General features: G+C 44.1%; 1 protein-coding gene across 4 annotated transcripts in view; it reads right to left on the bottom strand.

Moving 5' to 3' along the window:
- CLPB (caseinolytic mitochondrial matrix peptidase chaperone subunit B) overlaps positions 1–18,135 on the bottom strand; it is a 134,407-nt gene extending 116,272 nt beyond the window's left edge. For 2 of the 4 annotated variants that reach the window (XM_036220367.1, XM_036220366.1), the window contains exons 1-2: positions 17,663–18,134; positions 14,084–14,135 (exon numbers count right to left, since the gene is read on the bottom strand). In XM_036220367.1, coding sequence (XP_036076260.1) covers positions 14,084–14,135; positions 17,663–18,065 — 455 coding nt within the window. In that variant the 5' untranslated portion in view covers positions 18,066–18,134. Of the gene's footprint in view, positions 1–14,083; positions 14,136–17,662 lie in introns of all 4 variants that reach the window. The other 2 variants (XM_036220365.1, XM_016157978.2) reach the window with 2 other exon arrangements.
- Between the last annotated feature and the right edge of the window lie 2,529 nt (positions 18,136–20,664).

Here is a 20,664-nt window from a genome sequence, read left to right as displayed (position 1 = left end):
CAGCTGCCTTAGTGAATTAGTTGACAAGGCTTGTCTAAGCAGCTGAAGTGTGGGAAAGGGCCATGGGTGCCACCTACTGGCACTACAGCAGGACTCTAGGCTGCCGTAGGGGCAGCAGGGCAGCTGGCTGGTTGCCAAGAAGCTTGTTACACTATAGCAGTGAAATACAGAAATGGCTCAAACTTCTCAAATAGAGTTGGCACTTGTGCCATCACTGCCAAGCACCAGAACCTTATGAGATATTTTCAGTAAAGAATAGACTGTCTAAAGCCAACCACAATACCTGGACCCCTAGACAGGTTCATTTCAGTAACAACTTAAGCAGCCTTTTCTCCAAGCCAGGCTCTGTGCTGAGCACTGAAGTTACAGAGGTTAATCAGACATGCCCACAAGGAGCTCCCAGTCTAAACTGGGTGGGGCGGAGGCGGGGGGTGGGGGGAGGTAGAAAAATGGAACAAGTAAACACACAAATAAGGGCCTTTAAGTATCACAGGTGCTCTGAAAGCTGTACAGGGTCAGTGAGCACACAGAAAGCTTAGCTCTTCATGTCTTGCAAAACTCTTAAATAGTGGAGTTTAAAAAAGCTCACATTTCTTGAACAGCCCACTATGCATCAGGCACTTGACATATATGAATTATCTGATCCTGCGATTAAAGAAGGTGCCTGAGTCTTACAGTGGGTAACTGACTTGCTTAAGATTACATGGCCAGTAAGTGCCAGCTTGGGATGGGAGCCCATGCTGTCTCTATTGAACCATCCTGCCTTCCAGGGCACACAGCTCATCTTCTTCCCTTGTTTCCTATATTAGCCTGGGGCCGGCATATGACAGGCATCTAATGGGACTAATGAACTGACAAAACATGATAAAGATGGAAAGCCTTAAGTAGAAAGGAGGTTATCTGAAGGATGGAGATTCTCTTTGAGCAGTTCTGCTTTCTAGAACCTTCCCTGTGGAAGAGACCCTCTTTTCCTAGACTCAAGATGAGAAAGGTCCAATCCATCCCTTCTTCTTCATGGCTGTCTCCACACTACCACAACTTTCCTAGTCACATGGCAAAACAATGCTTTAAAGTGGTCTTGGCTTTAGGTTAAAACAAGCTTGGCAAACGAATCCAATCAAAAGGTTATATAGGAAGCCCTGGTTTTCAGCAGGCTGAGCTAACTGCAAGCTTAACAAAATCCAGGAGTACAATGCAGCTGCCAAGAAAGCTAATGCAAGCTCAGGCCATATTAACAGAATCATAAGATCTCTAACAAAGGGGATCACTGCCCTGCTCCTCACAACGATGGTCATGCCACACCGGAAGTCAGAAGGAACACCAAAAACTCTGTAGCCGTTTCATTATAAAATGACTAGGACAGGAAGAAGGCTTGAAACCACAGTTTAGGGAACCAAATCTTATTTGGCTCAGAGCTCTGTCTCCTAATATTTAAAGGTCTGGAACAGGAAAAGGGAGTAGTGTAGTCCTAGGGACATAGCAGGGACCACAGAAGAAACTGTGTAGAGAGACCTAACTACAGTAACAGCAGCCCACCACATGTCGAATGTTATACCAGGTGCTTTTACACATATCACTTCAGAATTCATCAAAAGATAAAATATTTTTCTAATTACAAAGTGTCTTTGCTTATATTACTCCAATTGCCCAGAATGTACTTCCATCGAGCTCCTTATATCCAAATACTATCTACCTCCAGGCCCAGATTAAATGCTATGAAACCTTAACTTTTCATATGTAGTAATTACAATAAATGAATGAATGAATAAATGCTTGATTAATCAGAGTTTTCTTATCTTTCAGGAGGCAAGAAGTGTCTTATACCTAGAGGTGCCCAACTAAAGGCTGAATGTTGCCCATCAGAGAACCTAAAGAGGGGATTTGAATACTGGAGAGGAAGTGAGGCCAGAGACAAAGGTGCCTTGGATCCTGTTTGATCCATGTGGGGGCTGTGACTGTGAAGGATCCTGCCCTGCCTGCTGGACTCTGAACCCCTGGGAATTCCAGGGGCCTCCCCCAATTGTTTGTGCTTTGCATCCTGTCCCTGTTCACTGTCCATCTGCAAGGCTGGTCACACACACAGACTTCCCAGGAGGCCTGGGTGCTATCCCCCCAAACAAAAGGGCATTGAGATGGAAGCCTCAGCTTAGCTTCAGAGAGGATTCTTATGCAGCCTTACTGGGCCTCCCATCCACATGAATGGAGGATCCTGCAGGCCAATCAGCCTGCCCAGATGTTATATTCTCCTGCTGGGTAGCCTCTGGAGAATAAACAGGGTTTCACTCAACCAATCAATCAACCAGCCAGACTATCTGTACTGTGTGCTTTCTGAGTGCCCAGTGACTAGCTATGTTGGAGGCACAATGAGGTTCCATCCACTTTGCTGTGATGACACAGCTTGGATAAGGAGACATAGGCATGAAGCAAATGAGGAATGGCAAGGAGGTGAAAACTAAACTCAGACTTAAATTAAGGCTGTGAGAATTTCAATAAGAGTGAGCAACATGGGATAGAACAAGCAGTGAACTGCGGTGAGGAAAGCACATACTCTGGATTTGTGTGGGTCTCAGTTTAAATCACAACTCTATTAACTTACTAGCTGTAAGGCAGTAAGCACTAAATCTGAGCCTCAACTTGTCTCATCTGGAAAATGGACACAACACAATCTATTTTGCAATAATGTAGCAATAAATGATGATAAATACAGTATCTAGTACTCTGCCCCACTTAAAGTGGGTATTTAATAAATGAGTTATTACTAGTGAGGGTGAGCTTTCTGGAAGAGGAAGGGCTGGAGGTGGGCAATAAAGCGTTAATAGGATCTAGATAGAATGAAAGACAGGGTGGAGCTGGAAGCGCTGTAAAGGCTCATGGGTAGGAGTAAGTAAGCTGCATGTTTGTTTGGAACAGTAAGAAGTCCAGTCTGACAGGAATCAGGGTTCTTGGGATGAAAGGAAAGAACAAGCTTGGCTGGCAAGTGTGGGCGTAGGGGTGACAGTGAAGAGGAGAATTGAGGGAGGGCAGGTAAGGGATCTGGATTTGGCAGTTTATCTTCAGGAACCTTGTGGACTCCCAGTAAGGTAGACAGAAGTGGTTCTCCCTTTAGCTAGAAAATACCTCCCTGAGCCCTGAAATGCTGAGAGGAAACTGTGACTTGGGTCATCCTTTCTCTGCTTCTAGCCACTTCCAAGTGGGCAACTTTGGGCAAATTACTTAAGCAAACAGAATTTCTGTTTCATCATTTCTGAAATGGGGCTCTAATACTTGCAAAGTTGTGAGGATTTAGTGACTAAAGCCTCATGTAATACCTGGCATGAAAAAGACATTCAATAAACATCAGCCACTATTAGTAATATTTCACAATTTTATTAAAATATTCCTTTATATTTTATAATATACAAATATATAAAATATACCAAAAAATTAAGTTATCAAGGAAATATACTATAAACGTTAAACAAAAATCTGAATGTATGTGAGTTCTTAAAAAAACAGTAGTAAAACTAACCATAACAGGCTGTGTTTTTTTGCCCCACTTTAATATACGTTTACCTTGTATTTATCAGTTTGTGGGTGGGGAGAGGTGTCTCTGAATGCTCACACTAAGAGTTTAAGAAAAACATGGAGGGCGAAAATTGAATATCCAGAAAATTCTCTCCAAATCTTATTTTGCTAATTAGGGAGCAAAAACTTTGTGTAATTAACAACACTCAGTAATAATACCTACAATGTACTGAGCATTTGGTGTGTATCAGGTACAACACTAAGTGGTTTTTCTCATTTAATATTCTAATTTAATACATCAATGGTGTGAGGTAGGTCATCCCATTTTGCAAATGGAGACTCTAAGGCTAGAGAGGTTAGGTAACTTTCCCAAGGTCAGGGAGCTAATAAATGGCACAGCTGGGATTCAGACCTTGTTTTCTCAGACGCCAAAGTCCTTACCACAGGGACTCCTACCAGTGATGTGAAAGCCTCTTGGGCAGACCCAGACAGAGTCACAGGAGAGAACAACTTATTGCCTTAGGAGGACTCTGGGCTTGGGACTCATGCTGAGAAGGGAGTACAGAGAAGGAAGTAGAACATAGAAGGGCCTCAAATTTCAAAAGTGAGATTTTCTGAGAAGGCTTTCTAAATAGGGACAGAGCAGGAACTGTGAGGCAAGCAGCTAAAGTAATACTGTAAGCCCACTAACACATTTGCTTGACTTTTTCATTATTCTTGGATTTCTCTGTTTCTCAGTTTCCAGGAAAATTCTTTGGGAAAAAACCTAACTGGTTCCAGCCATACTGACAGGATTTGCACCATGGCCATGATTGAGCTGGGATTTTCTAGAAGTAGCAATGGTAGCGAGGAGACAGACAGCTGCCCCTATTGTGGTGCGCTGGGGGACTGTAGCTTTGTGGCCTATATTGCCTTGGGATCACTGCTCGAGAAGATCCTGGCATACAGAGGCTGGAAGGCATTCTGACTGGTTCCTAATGTTTTCCTGCAAGCAGAATGGTTGTTGATCATTGTATCAATCCCCTCCCAACCTCTGACTCAGCTAACACTGCTGTTAAAATAAAGACGAAGCTCCTTACTATAGTCTCTAATGTCCTGCTCCTTCTGCTTATTCTCTAAGCTCCTGGAATCACCCTTTTTCAGTTCTTCACACTTGCCACTGTTCCTCCTTCCACAGGGTCTTTGTCAATAAAAATTCCTTCTGTCAGGAAAGCTCTTTTCATTTTCTTCACCTACATTAACTGCTCCACTTGGTCACTTCAGAACTCAAACTTCCTTTGGGAAGCTTTTCCTGACAAGAGGAAATCTATTCGAGGCACTGATTCTCTTACATCACCCCCCTGAAATATTTGTCAAAGGTGTAATTTCACATTTGCACAATTACTGTCTGACTACGTTTCGAACTCCATGAGGTAAGGCCTGTACGTATTTTTTACTTACCACTAATCCATTAGGACCTAGCACAGTGCCAGCACACAGCAGGCACTATTTGTTGAATGAATAACACACTGAACTGATTCTGCATTTTTATTTTATTTTTCCTATTCACAGGTGTATTATGACTATAAATAACTATTAACATCTGCCTCTTACCATTTACAAGACACTTATACAATATTCAGTACGTATTTGTTAATGATTTACATGAGCAGCAATGAACAACAGAGCAATGGTATGCCACCTCCAAAACTCACAGTATAGTCAGAAAAAGAGACAAGGAAACAGATGATCCATCTCAATAGAAGGTGATAAGTGCTATCACAGAGGAAGCTTAGGGTGCTATGGAAACCTGTAGGTACTTGGAGGGTTAGGGAAGGCTTCTTGGAAGATGTGACCCTGATGACTCAAAGGATGAGTAACTTTCCAGACAATAAGGTTCACCAGCCTGGAATACTCTCACAAGATTCTAGGAGGGTGGTCTGACAGATACATCAAAGATACTTCACAGTTAAGGTCACTGAGGTAGTAAGGGGCCACTAGTCCAAGGCCACACAGTCAAGGCTCAATCCCAAGGCTGGGCTCTCCCTTCAGGGACATGCCGCCTCCCTACAAGCCACCTGGTAGGCCCCGCTATTCTCTGTTCATGGGTTTGGTCAACCATCTGACTCTGATGGGCTTCTGGGTAGTTGATGGGCTACTTCAAAACTCACCTACTCATGAAGTTCAAAAAGAGATGCTACTACAAATGAACAGGACAAAAAAACAGAGACTCATGGACATGGACTATAGACTAGTGGTTACCAGAGGGTAGAGGGTGGGGCGGGGGAGGTAAAGGGGGTCAAATATGTGGTGACAGAAAGAAATCTGACTATGGGAAGTGAATGCACAGCATAAATAAATAAATAAACAAATATATATATCTATAGATAGATATATCTATATCTATCTATATACACATATAGATATATCTATCTATATCTATCTATCTATCTATCTATCTATCTATCTATCTATGCCTTACTGTTAAAGTGTATAGATGGAACTTATTGGATTTAGTTAACCAATGTCACCATAATAAATAAATAAATAAATAAGATGCTACTCACACCTTTCCCAATTGCCTTCCATCATCAGGGAGCAAGCAAGCAGGGACTTACCCAGTCATATACCCCAAAAAAGGTGCCAGGCCCTGGGCCACCCTGCAGAACTGCTGGTCTGGTGAAGGACCGCTTGAACAAGCCCTGGTGTTTCAGTGAGTGATCTTGATCCTTTGGAAGGGACTCAGTTTACTCTGCAGAGCTTAATTCAGAATTGTATTTCAGAGTTCTCAGTGGGAAACCCATTAACAAGATTTGGAAACTAAGAATCAAAAAAGGAGGTTTTATGACTTAAACATCAAAGAACTAGTCAATAACTTTGTGAGAAGAGGAACCCAGATCTTCTAATCCTAAAAATCTTGTATTCTTTCTATAATATGATGCTGCCTTCTAACATCCCAGCATTTGAAAAACCTGTGTGGGTTACACCTTAGCATTCAAAAAATGGTGTGATAATCTTAGGGAATTCTCAAGACAAGCATCAAATTATAAAAGTGATGCCAGTTAGGCCTTGACATTTAGTCTAGGATAAAAATTTATTTAAGTCGCAAAGACATTTACATATTTACTGGTTAAAAGAGCTGAATGTTTTGGCTGCTCTGATGTCATCATTAATATCTTCCCACTGAGCCAAAATGATACAACAATCGATAAACAGACAGCCCCGAGACAGCCAAATGTATTTACCAGCCAAGGTTTTTGTTAATTAGATAAAATCCCTGGATCAATGTGCAGAACATTTACCTATGCTGTAGCTAAGCACATTCTGGACACCTTAATCCTAGCACATGGACAGCAAGTGCCTCAAGCCCCAAGCTGGGGCATCTGGAAACAACAACCAACCCAAGCCATCAAAGCAAATCTAAAATAAATGTGTTTAGCTCTCAACAAAACCCAACCTTTTCTTCTTCCTTGAACTGCAAACTAAACCAAACCTTTTCCAAAGGCATCTAGTAAACAAGTTTGGGCTGATATGAAGTCCTTTATTTTCTAAAACCATCAAACCAGAAATCAAAACACTCCCTAAACTGATGGAGATTTTGAGGCAGCATGGTATGAGACAAAAAGATCCACACATTAACCTTCCCCGTTGACATCTCCACTTAAATATCTCAATGGCATGCTAAATTCAGCATGTTTAAAACTAAACTCATAATCTTCTTCCCCCAACTGAGCCCTCCTCCAGTATCTTCATCTCAGTGAATGGCAAGAGCGACTAGACAGCTGATAAGGCAGGAAAACTGAAATTCATTCTTAACATCTTCTTCCTAGTCAACCATATTCAATTCTACTCATTCAGTCAACATTCATTTATTGAGGCACTGATAGTGTTCTACCCATCACCAAGTCCTGTCTAGCTTACTTTCTCCATCTCTGCTACTGGCTTCTTAGTCTAAGTCACCATCTACCGTCATCCTCTCTTCTGAACTACTTCAGTCATTTTCAGCCAGTCTTCCTGCATCCACCATGGCTCTCTATCAATCTTTTCTCCACAAAGCACCACAGTGATTTTTTAAAAAATTACAGCTCTAGATCATATCACCATCACCACCACCTTCTCCCTTTCTCCTTTCTCCTCTCTCCCCTTTCCCTCTTCCCTCCCCCTCTCTCAGACACACACAACACAGGCTTAAGATTCTTTAGTGGCTGCCCAATGCTCTTAGTAAAAACGAAAATCATTAACACAGCCTACAGACCCAGTATGATATGGTCCTTGCTCAACCCTCCAATTTCATTTCATACCACTCTCCCTCTTGTTCTCCAGAGTCCAGTCATATTGGCCTTCTCTCAGTTCCTCGATTTCATCACATCTTTTCTTGACTTTCAGCATTCTAACTTCATTTCATACCACTCTCCCTCTTGTTCTCCAGAGTCCAGTCATATTGGCCTTCTCTCAATTCCTCGATTTCATCACATCTTTTCTTGACTTTCAGCATTCTACCTACTGTTCCCTCTAACTGAACATTCTTCCACCTTTCTCTTCACCCTTCAGAGTTCACTCCAATCAAGTACTCAGAAGCTTTCCCTTACTGATACATATCCCCATCACTCCCCCTCTTATACTCAAGATTAGATTCCCAAGTGTCTTGTACTTTACTTTTTAAAAGTTTTACTAAGGTATAACTTACACACCATACAATCCACCCATTGAAAGAGTACGACTCATTTTTAGAATACAGAGTTGTACAACCTTGACCACTAACTCCAGGACATTTCATTATCCCCAAAAGAAACTACGGACCCATTAGCAGTTCCTTCCAACTCCAACCTTTCTAATCCTTATCAATCACTAATCCACTCTGTCTCTATGGTTTATCTATCTTGATATTTTATATAAATTGAATCATACGATATGTGGTCTTCAGTGTCTGGCTTCTTTCACTCAGCATAATGCTTTCAAGGTTCATTCATGTTATAGCATATATCAATACTTCATTCCTTTGCATTGATGAATAATATTTCACTGAATAGCTATATAATATTATTTATCCATTCATCAGCTAATGGACTTTGAGGCTGGTTCCCTCTTCGGGCTACTATGAATAATGCTGCTATGAATATTCATGGTCAAGTACATTTATGTACACGTTTTCATTTCTCTGGAATATATATGTAGGAGACTTGCTGGGTCATAAGGTAACTCTACCATCTTGAGGGAAAGCCAACTGATTTCTAAAGCAGTCACACTATTTCACGCCCCCACCAGCAATATATGTGGGTTCCAATTTCTTTACATCCTCACTACCCTTGCTACCTTTTTGATTATAGCCATCCTAATGGGTGTAAAGTGGTATCTCATTGTGGTTTTGATTAGTATTTTCCTAATGATAACAATGCTGAACATCTTTTCATGTGCTATTGGTCATCTGAATATCTCCTTTGAAGAAATGTCTATTCAGATCCTTTGACCATTTTTAAACTGGGTTATCTTTTTCATTGCTGAGTTTTAAGAATTCTTTATATATTCTAGATACAAATCTCTTATCAGATATGATTTCCAAATATTTTCTCCCATTCTATGGAACCTTTTCACTTTCTTCAAAGTGTCCTTTGAAAAGTTTTAAATTTTGAAAAAGTCCATTTATCGATTTTTTTCCTTTGGTATTGTGTGCTTTTGGTGCCATCTCTGAGGAGGTCACTAAGATTTACTCATGTGTTTTTAATCATTTTAGTTGTTAACATGTAGGTCTCTGATCCATTCTGAGTTAACTTTTGTGTATGGGTGAGGTAGGGCTCCAACTGTATTTTTTGCACATGGATATCCAGTTGTCCCAGCACCATTTGTTTAAAAACTGCATTCGTTTTGAAGTAGTTATAATGGCACAGTCATCGGGCTCCCAGTTAGACTGTAAGTGCCAAGAGGGCAGGGACAGCGCCAATCTTGTTCACTACTGTTCTCGCCAACACTCAGCCCAATGCTCAATAATAAACACTCTACAATTCCGTGCATTATAGGTATTATCATCCTCCATGTTACTTAGGCTCATAGCAGTTAGGCAATGTGTGCCTTGTTTGTTGATTCTCAATTTTTGACTCATGTGCTCCCTCCTCACCTGGGAAGGGGATTAGTGAGCTCCTCCAAGGCAGGGACTGCTTCTCCTTCCTCACTGTGTAGCCACCAACACAAATTCAGCTCAAGGTTAGGCACAGAGGACAGGCTGGACAGATGAGTGATTGTGAGACAAACGGACAATTCCCTCCATGACCTGGTCCCTACCTATCTCCAGTCCCTCTAGTCTCATAATGTAATCCAGAAACACTAAACAGTATGTAATCTCCCCATCCCTACCATACCCTAGGCTGTTTCTTACCCTGATGCTACCAATCACGGTATCTTTTTTGCCTGGAATGCCTTCCCTTTCTATTTGCTAAGCCCAACTGATATTTTAAGACTAATTAGGTGCCATGTCCTTTAGGACACTTTCTATGGTCCCTCATATTCTGGACTCCTGTCTCTCAGCACCGACTTTTCTGTGTTGCCACAGTCTTCCCCAGACTCCCTCATTGAGGACAGGATTCATGCCTGGTCAGGTGTCCCCTGTGCTAAGCATAGAACCCAGCATGACAGGTGCTTAGTAAATTTTGTCAAATGAACGAATGAATCCTGGTGAGAAAGAGCAGGCAGTGTGAAGTCTAGGTTTTATACCATCAGGCTTTCTTCATTAGAGAATGTTTGGGCTAATGAACAACTGAGTCAGACACTCAACAGAAAGGCCCAGCTCCCTGCTGGGAGAGGGAAGTGGGTAGGGGTATTGTCTTTCACTCAAGTTTCTTCTGAAGGAAATGTGATCTCCATTGGGAGAACAGGCCTCACTTCTCCCAGCCCTGACAGCTCCTAGCATGGCTCAGCCCGAGCCTGGACAGATGTGCCTCGGTCTGCCCTGTGCCCTCGTTTCAAGTGAATGGTTCCTGAGTCCAGAAGCCAGGCTAGGGTTTGGGCTGAGCCCAGGAACAGGGCCACCTGCTCATGCTGCTGACAGGTGAGACAGGGGATCCTGGACCAGGTGTCCACTTCTGAAGAGCTGAACACACAAATAAGGTTTAAGTGCCCTGGGGGAGAAGTAAGGAAATCATTGCCACACAGAGTGAGAAAGGAGGAGAGAAACAAGGGAAGAGGAAGGGACCTAGCTTCCCTCTGATACAGCCAATGGGTGTATGGAAATAAGATTCTGGATTGCCTGCTTCAGGTTTGCTGAAAAGTTGTTGTGCTAGAGAACAGGGTAAGAGATGTAGGGTACCACACTTTGTCCCTGCCCTGAAGAGGCACACACTCTAATGATTTAAGACGACATCTTGCCCAAAGCCTTCTTGATATAAAGAACAGTGTGTGGTGAGTGGCAGATCCTACCCTGCCCCTTTAGCCAGGTTGGCCCAAACCATACACAGTTACACAGCTCCACATAAAGCAAGTCAATAGCACCTACATGTCAGGGCAGCTGTCCAGAGCTCTTGGCTTGATCTCATACTCTGTTGGGGTTCCTATCTGCTCCTGATTTGGTCAGCATATGAACCTTGCTGGTTTTCCTGTTCGTGGACTGGGTGCCTCCTCAGTCCTGACATTCAGCCCCACTTCTCTCACCTGACCTCCAACTTCGCTTCTAGATAAGGATTCCTCTTCTTCTGCAGGCTGGCATGGCCCTTCCTAGATGACCGGCATACCCTTCCAGACCAGAAGGGAAGAGCAGGGCAAAGAAAGGGGAGATCACACCCAGCTGGGAGGAGTCAAAGAAGGCTTCATGAGAGACACAGCGCTTGAGTTGAGCCTGGAAACTGAGAGGATTTAAGTGGAGGATGAGAAGCAGAGGGTACAAAGGGCAGTCTGTGTAGAGGGCCCACCACCAGGACCTAGGACCTGCAGATTCCTGAGTGCCCTTAAAGAGGAGAATGAAGCACCTCCCCTCTAAGCAGAAGAGCCTCAGGCTGCTGCCCTTCACTATCCCATGCTCTCCCCAGGCTCTAGGATTGGGGAGAGTAGGAAGACATCAAGACAGAGACGCACAGAGCACAGCCCCAGAGAAGGCAGGGGAAAAGAAGGGTATAGGACAATATTATTCACCATGTCTGAGTTTTATTTCAAATACTGATATTACTGACCATACTGATCATATACATGGTGATCCAACCATGTATAAACTATGCACAAGTTTTTTATTTTAATTGAGAATGGGACTCTCTCCTGCTATAGGCAAGTCTGTTGGGCAGAGCTAAGGGTCAGGACATGCAAAGGAAGAAACTGAAAGTAGAGTGAAGCACCTATGTAGCGTCTGGGACATAGAAGGGCTGGATAAAGACCTACTGTAAGAATTCAAGACATCTGCCTTCTTGTAAGAATGGTCAGACTTGCCCTACCTCTAGGCCTAGCTCTGTTAGTAAGAACTATAATTGGTAGATTACATGTCTGTTTCCTTGAAACCAGAGCCTGGGTCACATACCCCTCCATTTCCAGTGCCTAGCGGAGGCCCACTCATTCATTCATAAACAGGAACTGTTTTGGGGTGAGAAGGAGGGAAGGGTGTACTTATCCAGGCCTTCATTACCTTGAATGTGTCCTACTGAAACAGCCTCTCAACAGATCTCCTTTTAGCCTTTCCCCAATTCAGTTCATCCTTCACCCTTCTGAATGACCCTAACAAGACAATTTCCCTGCTCAAAACCCTCCTATGTCTTCCTAGCGCTCATTAAGAATTCAAAACTCCTTATTGTGGGCATTCTAGAATTTGCATATTCCAGCTTCTCTCAAATCACTTCTGTCTTTCCCCACACTCTGCAGTTCTGTATAGCATCAACATGACACTGGGCCCAGCAGGCAGCCAGCACCTTCTGCCCCTGCCTTTGCTCAGCTTGTTCCCTGCTCTTTGCCTCTGGGGGAGAGCAGGGGGAGACTGCCATGCTGAAGGGTAGAGTCAGTGCCTCACTCACCTCTGACTCCCTCACAAGGGGTGAAGAGAGACTGAGTCATCACGACCAAGAGAGAAAGGATAAGAGGAGGCAGGAAAAAAAGCAGTCTAGAAACGAGACACACATGAAAGGCCTCTACAGGCCCACACAGACAAGAAGGAATGTGGAAAGTCACACACACACACACCAACAATTCGATCTTCTCTATTCTTTGGGCAGATATTTAACTATTAGAAAAACATGTATTTGAAAGGGCTACAATAATCAACACATGGGGAGTCAATGGAACAGGGTCAACTCTGCCGGATAATGGAAACTGCTACTCTGCAAATGCACTGCCTACACAGGAAAGCAGCGGCCTAGTTCTTAGCAGTTACCAACAGGTGATTCCAGGGTCAGGAAAGGCCTGAGAGGAAGGGGCCCAGCCAGTCTCACCTCCTCACTCCCTTGTACTGCAGAAGGAAGAGAGGCTCATCTGTTTCTGGGGGGATGAAGATGCCATGCACAGCCTGCAGTTATGAATGGCTCTTATAACAACAAGCTGACATCTGTGCTTGGTTTTTAAGATGCATCATCGCATGTTTATTAAACTATTGCTCTATCATATTTATTAGGCTACGAAACAACTCCCAGCCCATACTTCCAAAAGTGGTTTATTAAAAACTAAGCCTTGAACATTAATACTCAAAAGCACCCTGGAGAATCAATAATAATGCTGCAGATAAAATGAAAGGGAATCAAAGCAGTAAGTCTTTGTGGGGGCTGTCGCTGCCTTTCAGCATTTTCTTGTATGTTCAGGCAGCTAGAGTAGGGAAGAGCACCAAGGATGTGTGGGACTGGCTGCAGGCCAGCCACCCCAAACACGAGACTTCTTGTCTAAAATGTGGACATGGGAAGACAGAGTGTCCTATGGACATCAAGTTCTATACAAAAAAAACAAAAGGGGCCATAATTAGGCCCAATGGGGACCACTAGTTTCACTGAGAATAAAACCTCTGCCCCTAACCAACAGTCCCATACTGATGCCCTATACTGGCTCCAGTCTGAGCATCCGTCCTGGACAGACTCTGCCCTGCCTCTGACACTAGGCTGAGTTCTGCCCCTGTACAAGAACAAGCCTCAGATCTAACCAGCTAGTGGTCCCAAGGAGCCCAGCTGAGCCAGGGGGAATGGAGGAGTACAGTCAGCCCCTGGGGCGGGGCCCAGCATGTGTGTCCCAGCCCGGCAGGCAGGACTTTCTAGCCTCAGAAGACCCAGCAGAAAGGTCACTTCCAGTTCCCTCCCAAATCCTCAAGCCTCTCCACAGGTGCCCACCTGTACTCCATCTGGACAATATGCAGTAACACATATTTCCACAAAGAAAAAAGAACAAATTGGAAGATTCAGTGAAGAATCCATGAGATGTGGACAGGACTCAAAGCCATGCCCTGTGAAGAACAAAACAATGGAAGGATCCAGGGGTGTCTGGGGTCAGAAAAGAGACACAAGACCCAGTGAGGGAGTTCAGGTGACTCTGTGTCTACAGGGTTCAGACCCCGGCTTAGTGTGAGGATTTTCTCCAAGGCAGTAATCACCAGAGAAAGGGGCTCACCCCGCCTAACCTCTCCTGTTGGGGAGAGCAAGGCCTGGGGCTAGTCACTCACCTGCTGACTTCTTGGACATTGTTGGCACGTGCAGCTTCCATCAGGGCTGCATCTGAAGAGAGAGGGGCACTGGTCATATCCCTGGCCAGGACTTACCCCTCAGGGCAACTTAGAGGGCCCAGTAAGACAGGAGAAGTAGAAGCACTTCAGAAACATGGGCATTAACAAGGGAAAGGATGCCAAGCCACAGGCACACCTCTGAGATAGTATGGGTTCAGGTCCAGATAACCTCAGTAAAGTGTGTCTTGCAATAAAGTGAGCAGTTATCTTTTTGGTGGTGGAGAGTCTTGCCTTTTAATTTCTTAAAACAAACAAACAACCCCTCCCCATCTGTAAAGGACATAAAGTGCAATAAAATGAGGTATGCCCATAAGAAGGCTAATCATCCCCTGCCCACACAGTATCTGCTGTTAATTTATCTTCCCGATCTTTCTACTACAGAGCCCAAAGTCTTAGCTCCTCTTACCACACAGGTGATCCTGGTAAAACACTAGCACCATGCATTGCTGATGTTAAATGCTCAGTGTGTGAATTCCTTCATTCTCCATTAGCTATAAAGCTCTGCATGATTTACATGACTATCCTTGTTATTAGTCATTCCTCTATCTTGCCCCCACTTTCCTCCCCAACTCGTTTCTAAGCCTTGTTTTGAATCCTGCTGTCACAGGTCACAAACCCAGAGGGAGAAAAAGGACAGAGAGGAGCAGGCAGGACTGTGTACTCTCACAGTAGAGAGAGTCATAACCAGGAGTCAGGTTTGACTCCAAAACACTCTGCCCCCTATTTACCATGTGCTGTAACAGCCCCTTTCCCTCTCAACCCCAACTTCTATGATGTAGTGGTAACAATCCTTGCCCTGACAGTCCATAAGAATGCTGAGGAGATTAAATGATGGTTGAAAAAATCTGCAAACTCCCTGGTGCCAAGTCCAGTAAAGGGAGACCCAAAGCAGGGGGTTCCAATCCCGTACGAATCACCCAGCAGAAAAGTTAAGCCTGGCCTACCCTAGGCAGCCTACAGGCTGTTAGCACCACCTTGTGGCCACAAAGAAAAACTGCCTGATTCAGATATATCTCAAAAGGCAACAGCAGAAGCATGCATACATACATACATACATACATACATACATATATATATATATTTCAAATAGTTAATACCAAGTGCTCCTAGAGCCCAGCCTGGTTCTGAGCTCCACTGCTGAACACTGGACAGACTCATGCCCAGCCTTGCATCAAGGAGTTCTTAGTTCAGCCAAGAGACTCATCCAGTGAAACATGAGAAGAGTCTTTAGAGCAAAGTAGAAAGAGAGGATCTGGAGATGGACCCTGAACTCCCATCCCAACTCTGCCACTTAGTTGCTGTATGACCTGGCCAACTCTCCTAACCTCCTGAGCCTCTGTTTCCTTATCTATACAATAGGGATAAGATCGCTACCTGATCAAGCACGTGCAAACCATTTCTATAGTTCAGATAGTAGTGGCCCTAACTCGCTTCCCAGCTAGGACCAGGTGTTTCCTGGTTATCTTCCCCCGACTGTTCTCCAAGCAACACCCAAGCAGCCCCCAGATGGAAGGAGAACAAGCCTTCCTGAGAGAACGCTGTACCCACTATTCCCTCATTCAGAAAGAAATGGCTTCAACGAGGTCAGAAAGGGAGTGAGGAATGAGTTTAGAACCTGGGCCAACTGGCTCCTAAAGAGTACAATTTCTACCACATTGCACTGATGGCCTGAGCTTACAACTCCAAGTCAGGAGACAGGGTAGCTAGCCAGTTAGAAGGGTTGGAAATGATTATGGTTTCAGTTATTATCTATTTTGGTAAACAGACTCTGATCTCCTTGCTGGGGTTCGCATGCCAGAGAGTCCATTCCAGAGCCCCCAAGAACCTCTAAGGTAAGACCCTGGTCACCCCCAATCCATCTAAACATACTGGCTCAGGACATTCCCTCAGCTCATGAACTTTCCATGGCTCTTCACTACCTACAGGAGAAATTCCAAACCCTCCTGTTTGACATCCAGGCCCCACTCCATCTGTTCTCATCTCATCTTAGAGATCCCTGCTTTCCAACCAGACTGGTCACTCTGCTGGCACTTGCACACATCATGCTGGCCTGTATATCCCATATCTTTGTTCACTGAAGTCTTTGCTCCCGACACTATGGTGGACAAACAATACGAAGGTATAAAGGAGCTGGTATCAACCTGAAGAAAAAGATGCATTCCCTGTTCTCATGGAGGTCATGAGAACTTCTCATCTCTTGCCTCATTCCTTAGAACTCAAGTCCAAATTTCCCATCTTCCAGGAGTCTCCAATATTCCAGATAGCTTTCTTGACCATGTAGGCCCTCCTATCCAACTACGCATAGACCACTCATCACACCCACAGGCCTAACTGCCTACACTGTCCCCTTAACTAACTTTGTGTTTAGTTAGGAGTTTCAAAACTAGGCACACAGGGTATATGCCGAAAGTTACAGAATTATAGTATGCCTAAGCTAGAAGAGCCCTTAGAGTCTCTATTTCAACATCTTCATTTTGTAGATGAGGAAACAGAGAGCCAGTGAAGAAAAGCAAGAATTCAAAGCCACAGTGGGAATTAGAGGTAGAACCAAAACAAGATCTCATTTGTCCTTACTCCCAGCCCAAGGCTCTTTCTTTTCAGCTGCGGAATAAACAAATGTAAAAGCAGTACCCCTCTTCCTCCAAAGTCTCAGAGCTTGGGATGCATAGCATCTATGATCACCATGCCTCAGTTTTCCCCCCTGAGGAACAACTGAGAACCTGAACCGTTGGACTCATGTTGGTCAGAAGTCTGGCTCTTTGCCTGCCCTCCCAGTCCCTGCTCAGCTCCAGGAATCCAGGTGAGATGCCAAAATGGGTCAGCCAGCCCGCATGGTTGCTTTGAGTCTCTACAGACAACTTCCTCATCTTCCTTCTCCTGCCAACTGTCTCACACAGCAAGATCACCTCACCTGCACAGCAAAACCCCGGGAGTCTGATGGACAGACCCAGGATGCTGATCTCCATGAGGAGTCAAATAACAGCACCATAAAAGTAGTGAGAAATCATCATTTACTGTATAAGTGGGGAAACTGAAGCCAGAAAGTAGGGAGGGGTGAGCAACAGCGAAGCCAGAATTGAAACCAAATCTCTTTTTTCTGTCTTAGACCACCTTAGGGGTAAACTTTTCTAAGCCATCTAGCGGCTGCACTTACAACACACCGCAGTTTCCTAGAGATTTCTTAAAAGAGGAATTGGACCAAGCAGAATATTAAAGTATAAAGGGACCATGCTCTAATTTTAGATATTTAGTCCAATGCCCCCACTGTACAGATGGACAAAGTGATGCCCAAAGGGAGGCTGAACTACGATGGTAAATTATACAACTCAGAGGCACTGAGCTCTCCAATGCAAACCCTACCCCTGTGACCAGATGATGTCTGGCTCCCTCCAGGACTCTGCTGTTCTAAATCTATAAGAAATTCCCACCCTCTAAAGATACAGAATCAAGACACTCCTCCCGCCTCTGAAGCCTCTCCCGCCTCTCCCTTCTTCAAACCCAGACTATCCCGATAATCACCCTTGTTGGACGGGCTCTTGCTGTAACAGTGAACGACCAGAGCAGTGGCAAGGGCCCACATGCCCAGTCCCGCCCTGTTGGGGACCCCGTTCCAGCTGTCCTGTCCCGGGAGTGTTTCTTCGGGGCAAGGAAGGCGTCCCCATGCGGCAGCTGCGAGGCGCTGGATCTCGGTGAGTCCTCCCTGGCGCCCCCTGGTGGTTGCCCCTCCATGGGTGAGCAAGGCCAGCGGTGTTCCAGGGCGCCCCCCGATGGCCGCCCTCAACCACTGCGGCTCCCCCAATCCTCCAGTGGTCACACTCCGGCCGGAGGGACCTCTATGGCTCCGAAGCGATGGGGACCTAAGTAGCCGGAGGAGGAGCCGCGGCGCCAGCGCTGTTCTCCACAAGACCAGGGACCCCAGCATCGTGACAGCTGCTTCGATAATCCCCTGGTGCCGGCCCCGGTGCTGGCCACGTCCAACATGGCTGCCGCGGCGCGTTCGAAGACGCCGCAAACAGGGTGGAATTACGCACTACCTCACGGGAGTGGTAGTCCACAGCCCTAGAGCCTTCTGCGGCTGGAGAATGAATAAACTACAATTCCCAGAAAGCTGTCAAAGTCGTGTCACAATGACTGCCGAGTTACAGGAGCGCGGGGCATGTTGGGAAATGGAGTTCGTGGGAGGCGTGGTCAGAAGGCAAATGTCAAGGTGGGGCGTGGCGATTAAGATGTGAACCACGGAGTTAAAACGCGCGACTTGGTTTCTGGGTAGTGTGTAAGTTAAACAGGGATCTTCTGCAGAGGGCTATTATAAAACATATACTTATTTCTTGTAGTCTATATCTCTTTTAAGCCTGGGCCAGCTTTTCAAAAAGATGCCTAGGGTAATCAGTACACCCGAAATAGGAATTCCTTTTATTTTCCTACACGGCCTTCCTTTTGGTTGAAAAACTGACTCCTGGTCTTACTTTCTCACTTGTGTTATTTTCAAATGGCTTTCACGTAAGCTATTTCATCTTATTCTCGTGGCAACTCCATGCAGGAAGCTGGGCAAAGACTATTATTTCCAACTTCAGGGAAGGGTATGTAAGTATGTATAGATTGGGATATTTCATATATTACCCATTTCTGTCCCCTGAGAGGGTCTGAAAGCAATGACACCCTAAACACTGAATACAACCAGCACTCAGATCTAAACACCAATCTCCAATAAAAGAAACAAGTTCTCCTTGGAGAAATGGTTGTTTTCAAGACTGAAGCAGGGAAAATACAAGACAGAAATCGTGCTCTCTTCCGCAGCACATATACCAAGATGAGCCAGTACTATTTTGCATTCAGAAAAAGAAAGACTCAAAACAAGATGCAGGCTTGTCAAAGAACATAAAACCAATGTGAAGGAGTTCTTAACGATCAAAGCTGGAACAATTAAGCAAAAAATAATGATAGTTATGGGGATTTTACCCATGATGCCATACTGGCATAAATAACCCAATAATCAAATGAATGAATGAATGAATAAATAAATAAATAAATGTGGAAGGAGTAAGGAAAGAGAGACAGCTCTTCCTGACAGTAAGACTTGAATTAATAAATGTAGAAGAAAGTAGGAAATAGAGATCACCATTAGGCAAATATCACAGTAATAAATATTTCAGACAAGAGCCACAGGTATTGCTTAAGTGAATGAGTAAACGTTTGAGGACAAACAGGATTTGTACAGTCTCAAAGTATCTCCTGCAAGATACTTATCAACTACGAAAACTACAGTAAAGAAACCAGGTGGACATAAACTTAATCAAGTGATCAAGGTAAATGTTACCAGTAATAAGAGATGTAGATGTCATGACTCCTTTAATCCAGGGGTCCTCAATCCCCAGGATTCCAGACTAGTACCCAGCCATGGCCTTTTAGAACTTGGGCTACACAGCAGGAGGTGAGCCAAAGGGGAGTGAATGAAGCATCATCCTCGTGGCAACTGCATGAAGGGAGCTGGGCAAAGACTAGCATCGCTGCCTCAGCTCCACCTCAGATCATCGGGTATTACTAGATTCTCTTAGGAGCACCGGTCCCTGGTGCCAAAAAGGTTGGGGACTACTGCCTTAATCCACTCTTGTCAAACCTCATGAGTTAAAGGTCTTTTAAAATATATTTAGCACTGTACCTAATAGTTAATGCATAGTGTCCAAAGATATAGAATTTGCTTTCTGTGGATCTGATAACTGCCACACCACTATCTCCATGCCCACTGTCCCACAGAGATGAACTCATTTTATTAGTAATACTAGCAGCTAAATTTTATTGTTTACTATGTTCCAGCCACTGTGTTGCATAACCTATCTGCATCTATTATTTATATAAATGCTCAGATAATTTTCTCTCAGGTTTTCTGGGTGTGTTTTTTCATGTGATTTCTCTAGTCAGTGAAGGAACAATACCCCCAACAATATAGCATGTGAACCACATCTGAGAAATCTTGGAGAAACTTACCTAAGCATTTTACGCAAATAGAAGTTAGTAGCTACTGAATATTGAGTGTTTATTCTGCTAGGCACTTTATATGAACAAATTCACTATATTCCTACATTAACCTTATGAGTTAGATACTATTAGTATTCCCAGTTTTGTCTGACTCAGAGCCCAAACTCTTTAAACCATTACACAGTTTGCTTTCCGGAAGAAGAGTGTGTGTGTGTGTGTGTGTGCACGCGCACACACATGTGTGCATGCATTTGTGTTGTGTCGACGTGTGTGAAAATTCTGCATTATTTTTTCTCAAATACATTGCACACTTTCCTGTATAACGAATAGAAGATAGTGAATATAATTCAATCTTTTCCAGATTATCAAGGTTATCGTTATCACAACAGATTTTTTTGTACCATTTATAAATGTGGAAATATTGCTCACTAACCCAAATCATACTCAGAAAATATTTAATAAGTAAATCTCTTACATCACCTCCTTTTCTTATCATCTGTCTCTTTCCCATAGACTCAAAGTGTAGCATGTGGCCTCTGGACAGA

Source organism: Rousettus aegyptiacus, unplaced genomic scaffold (assembly GCF_014176215.1).
Source record: "Rousettus aegyptiacus isolate mRouAeg1 unplaced genomic scaffold, mRouAeg1.p scaffold_m13_p_5, whole genome shotgun sequence".
Classification (NCBI taxonomy): Eukaryota; Metazoa; Chordata; class Mammalia; order Chiroptera; family Pteropodidae; genus Rousettus; species Rousettus aegyptiacus.
The sequence above is the reverse complement of the archived record's forward strand: the minus strand, read 5'-3'. Positions and strand labels throughout refer to the sequence as shown.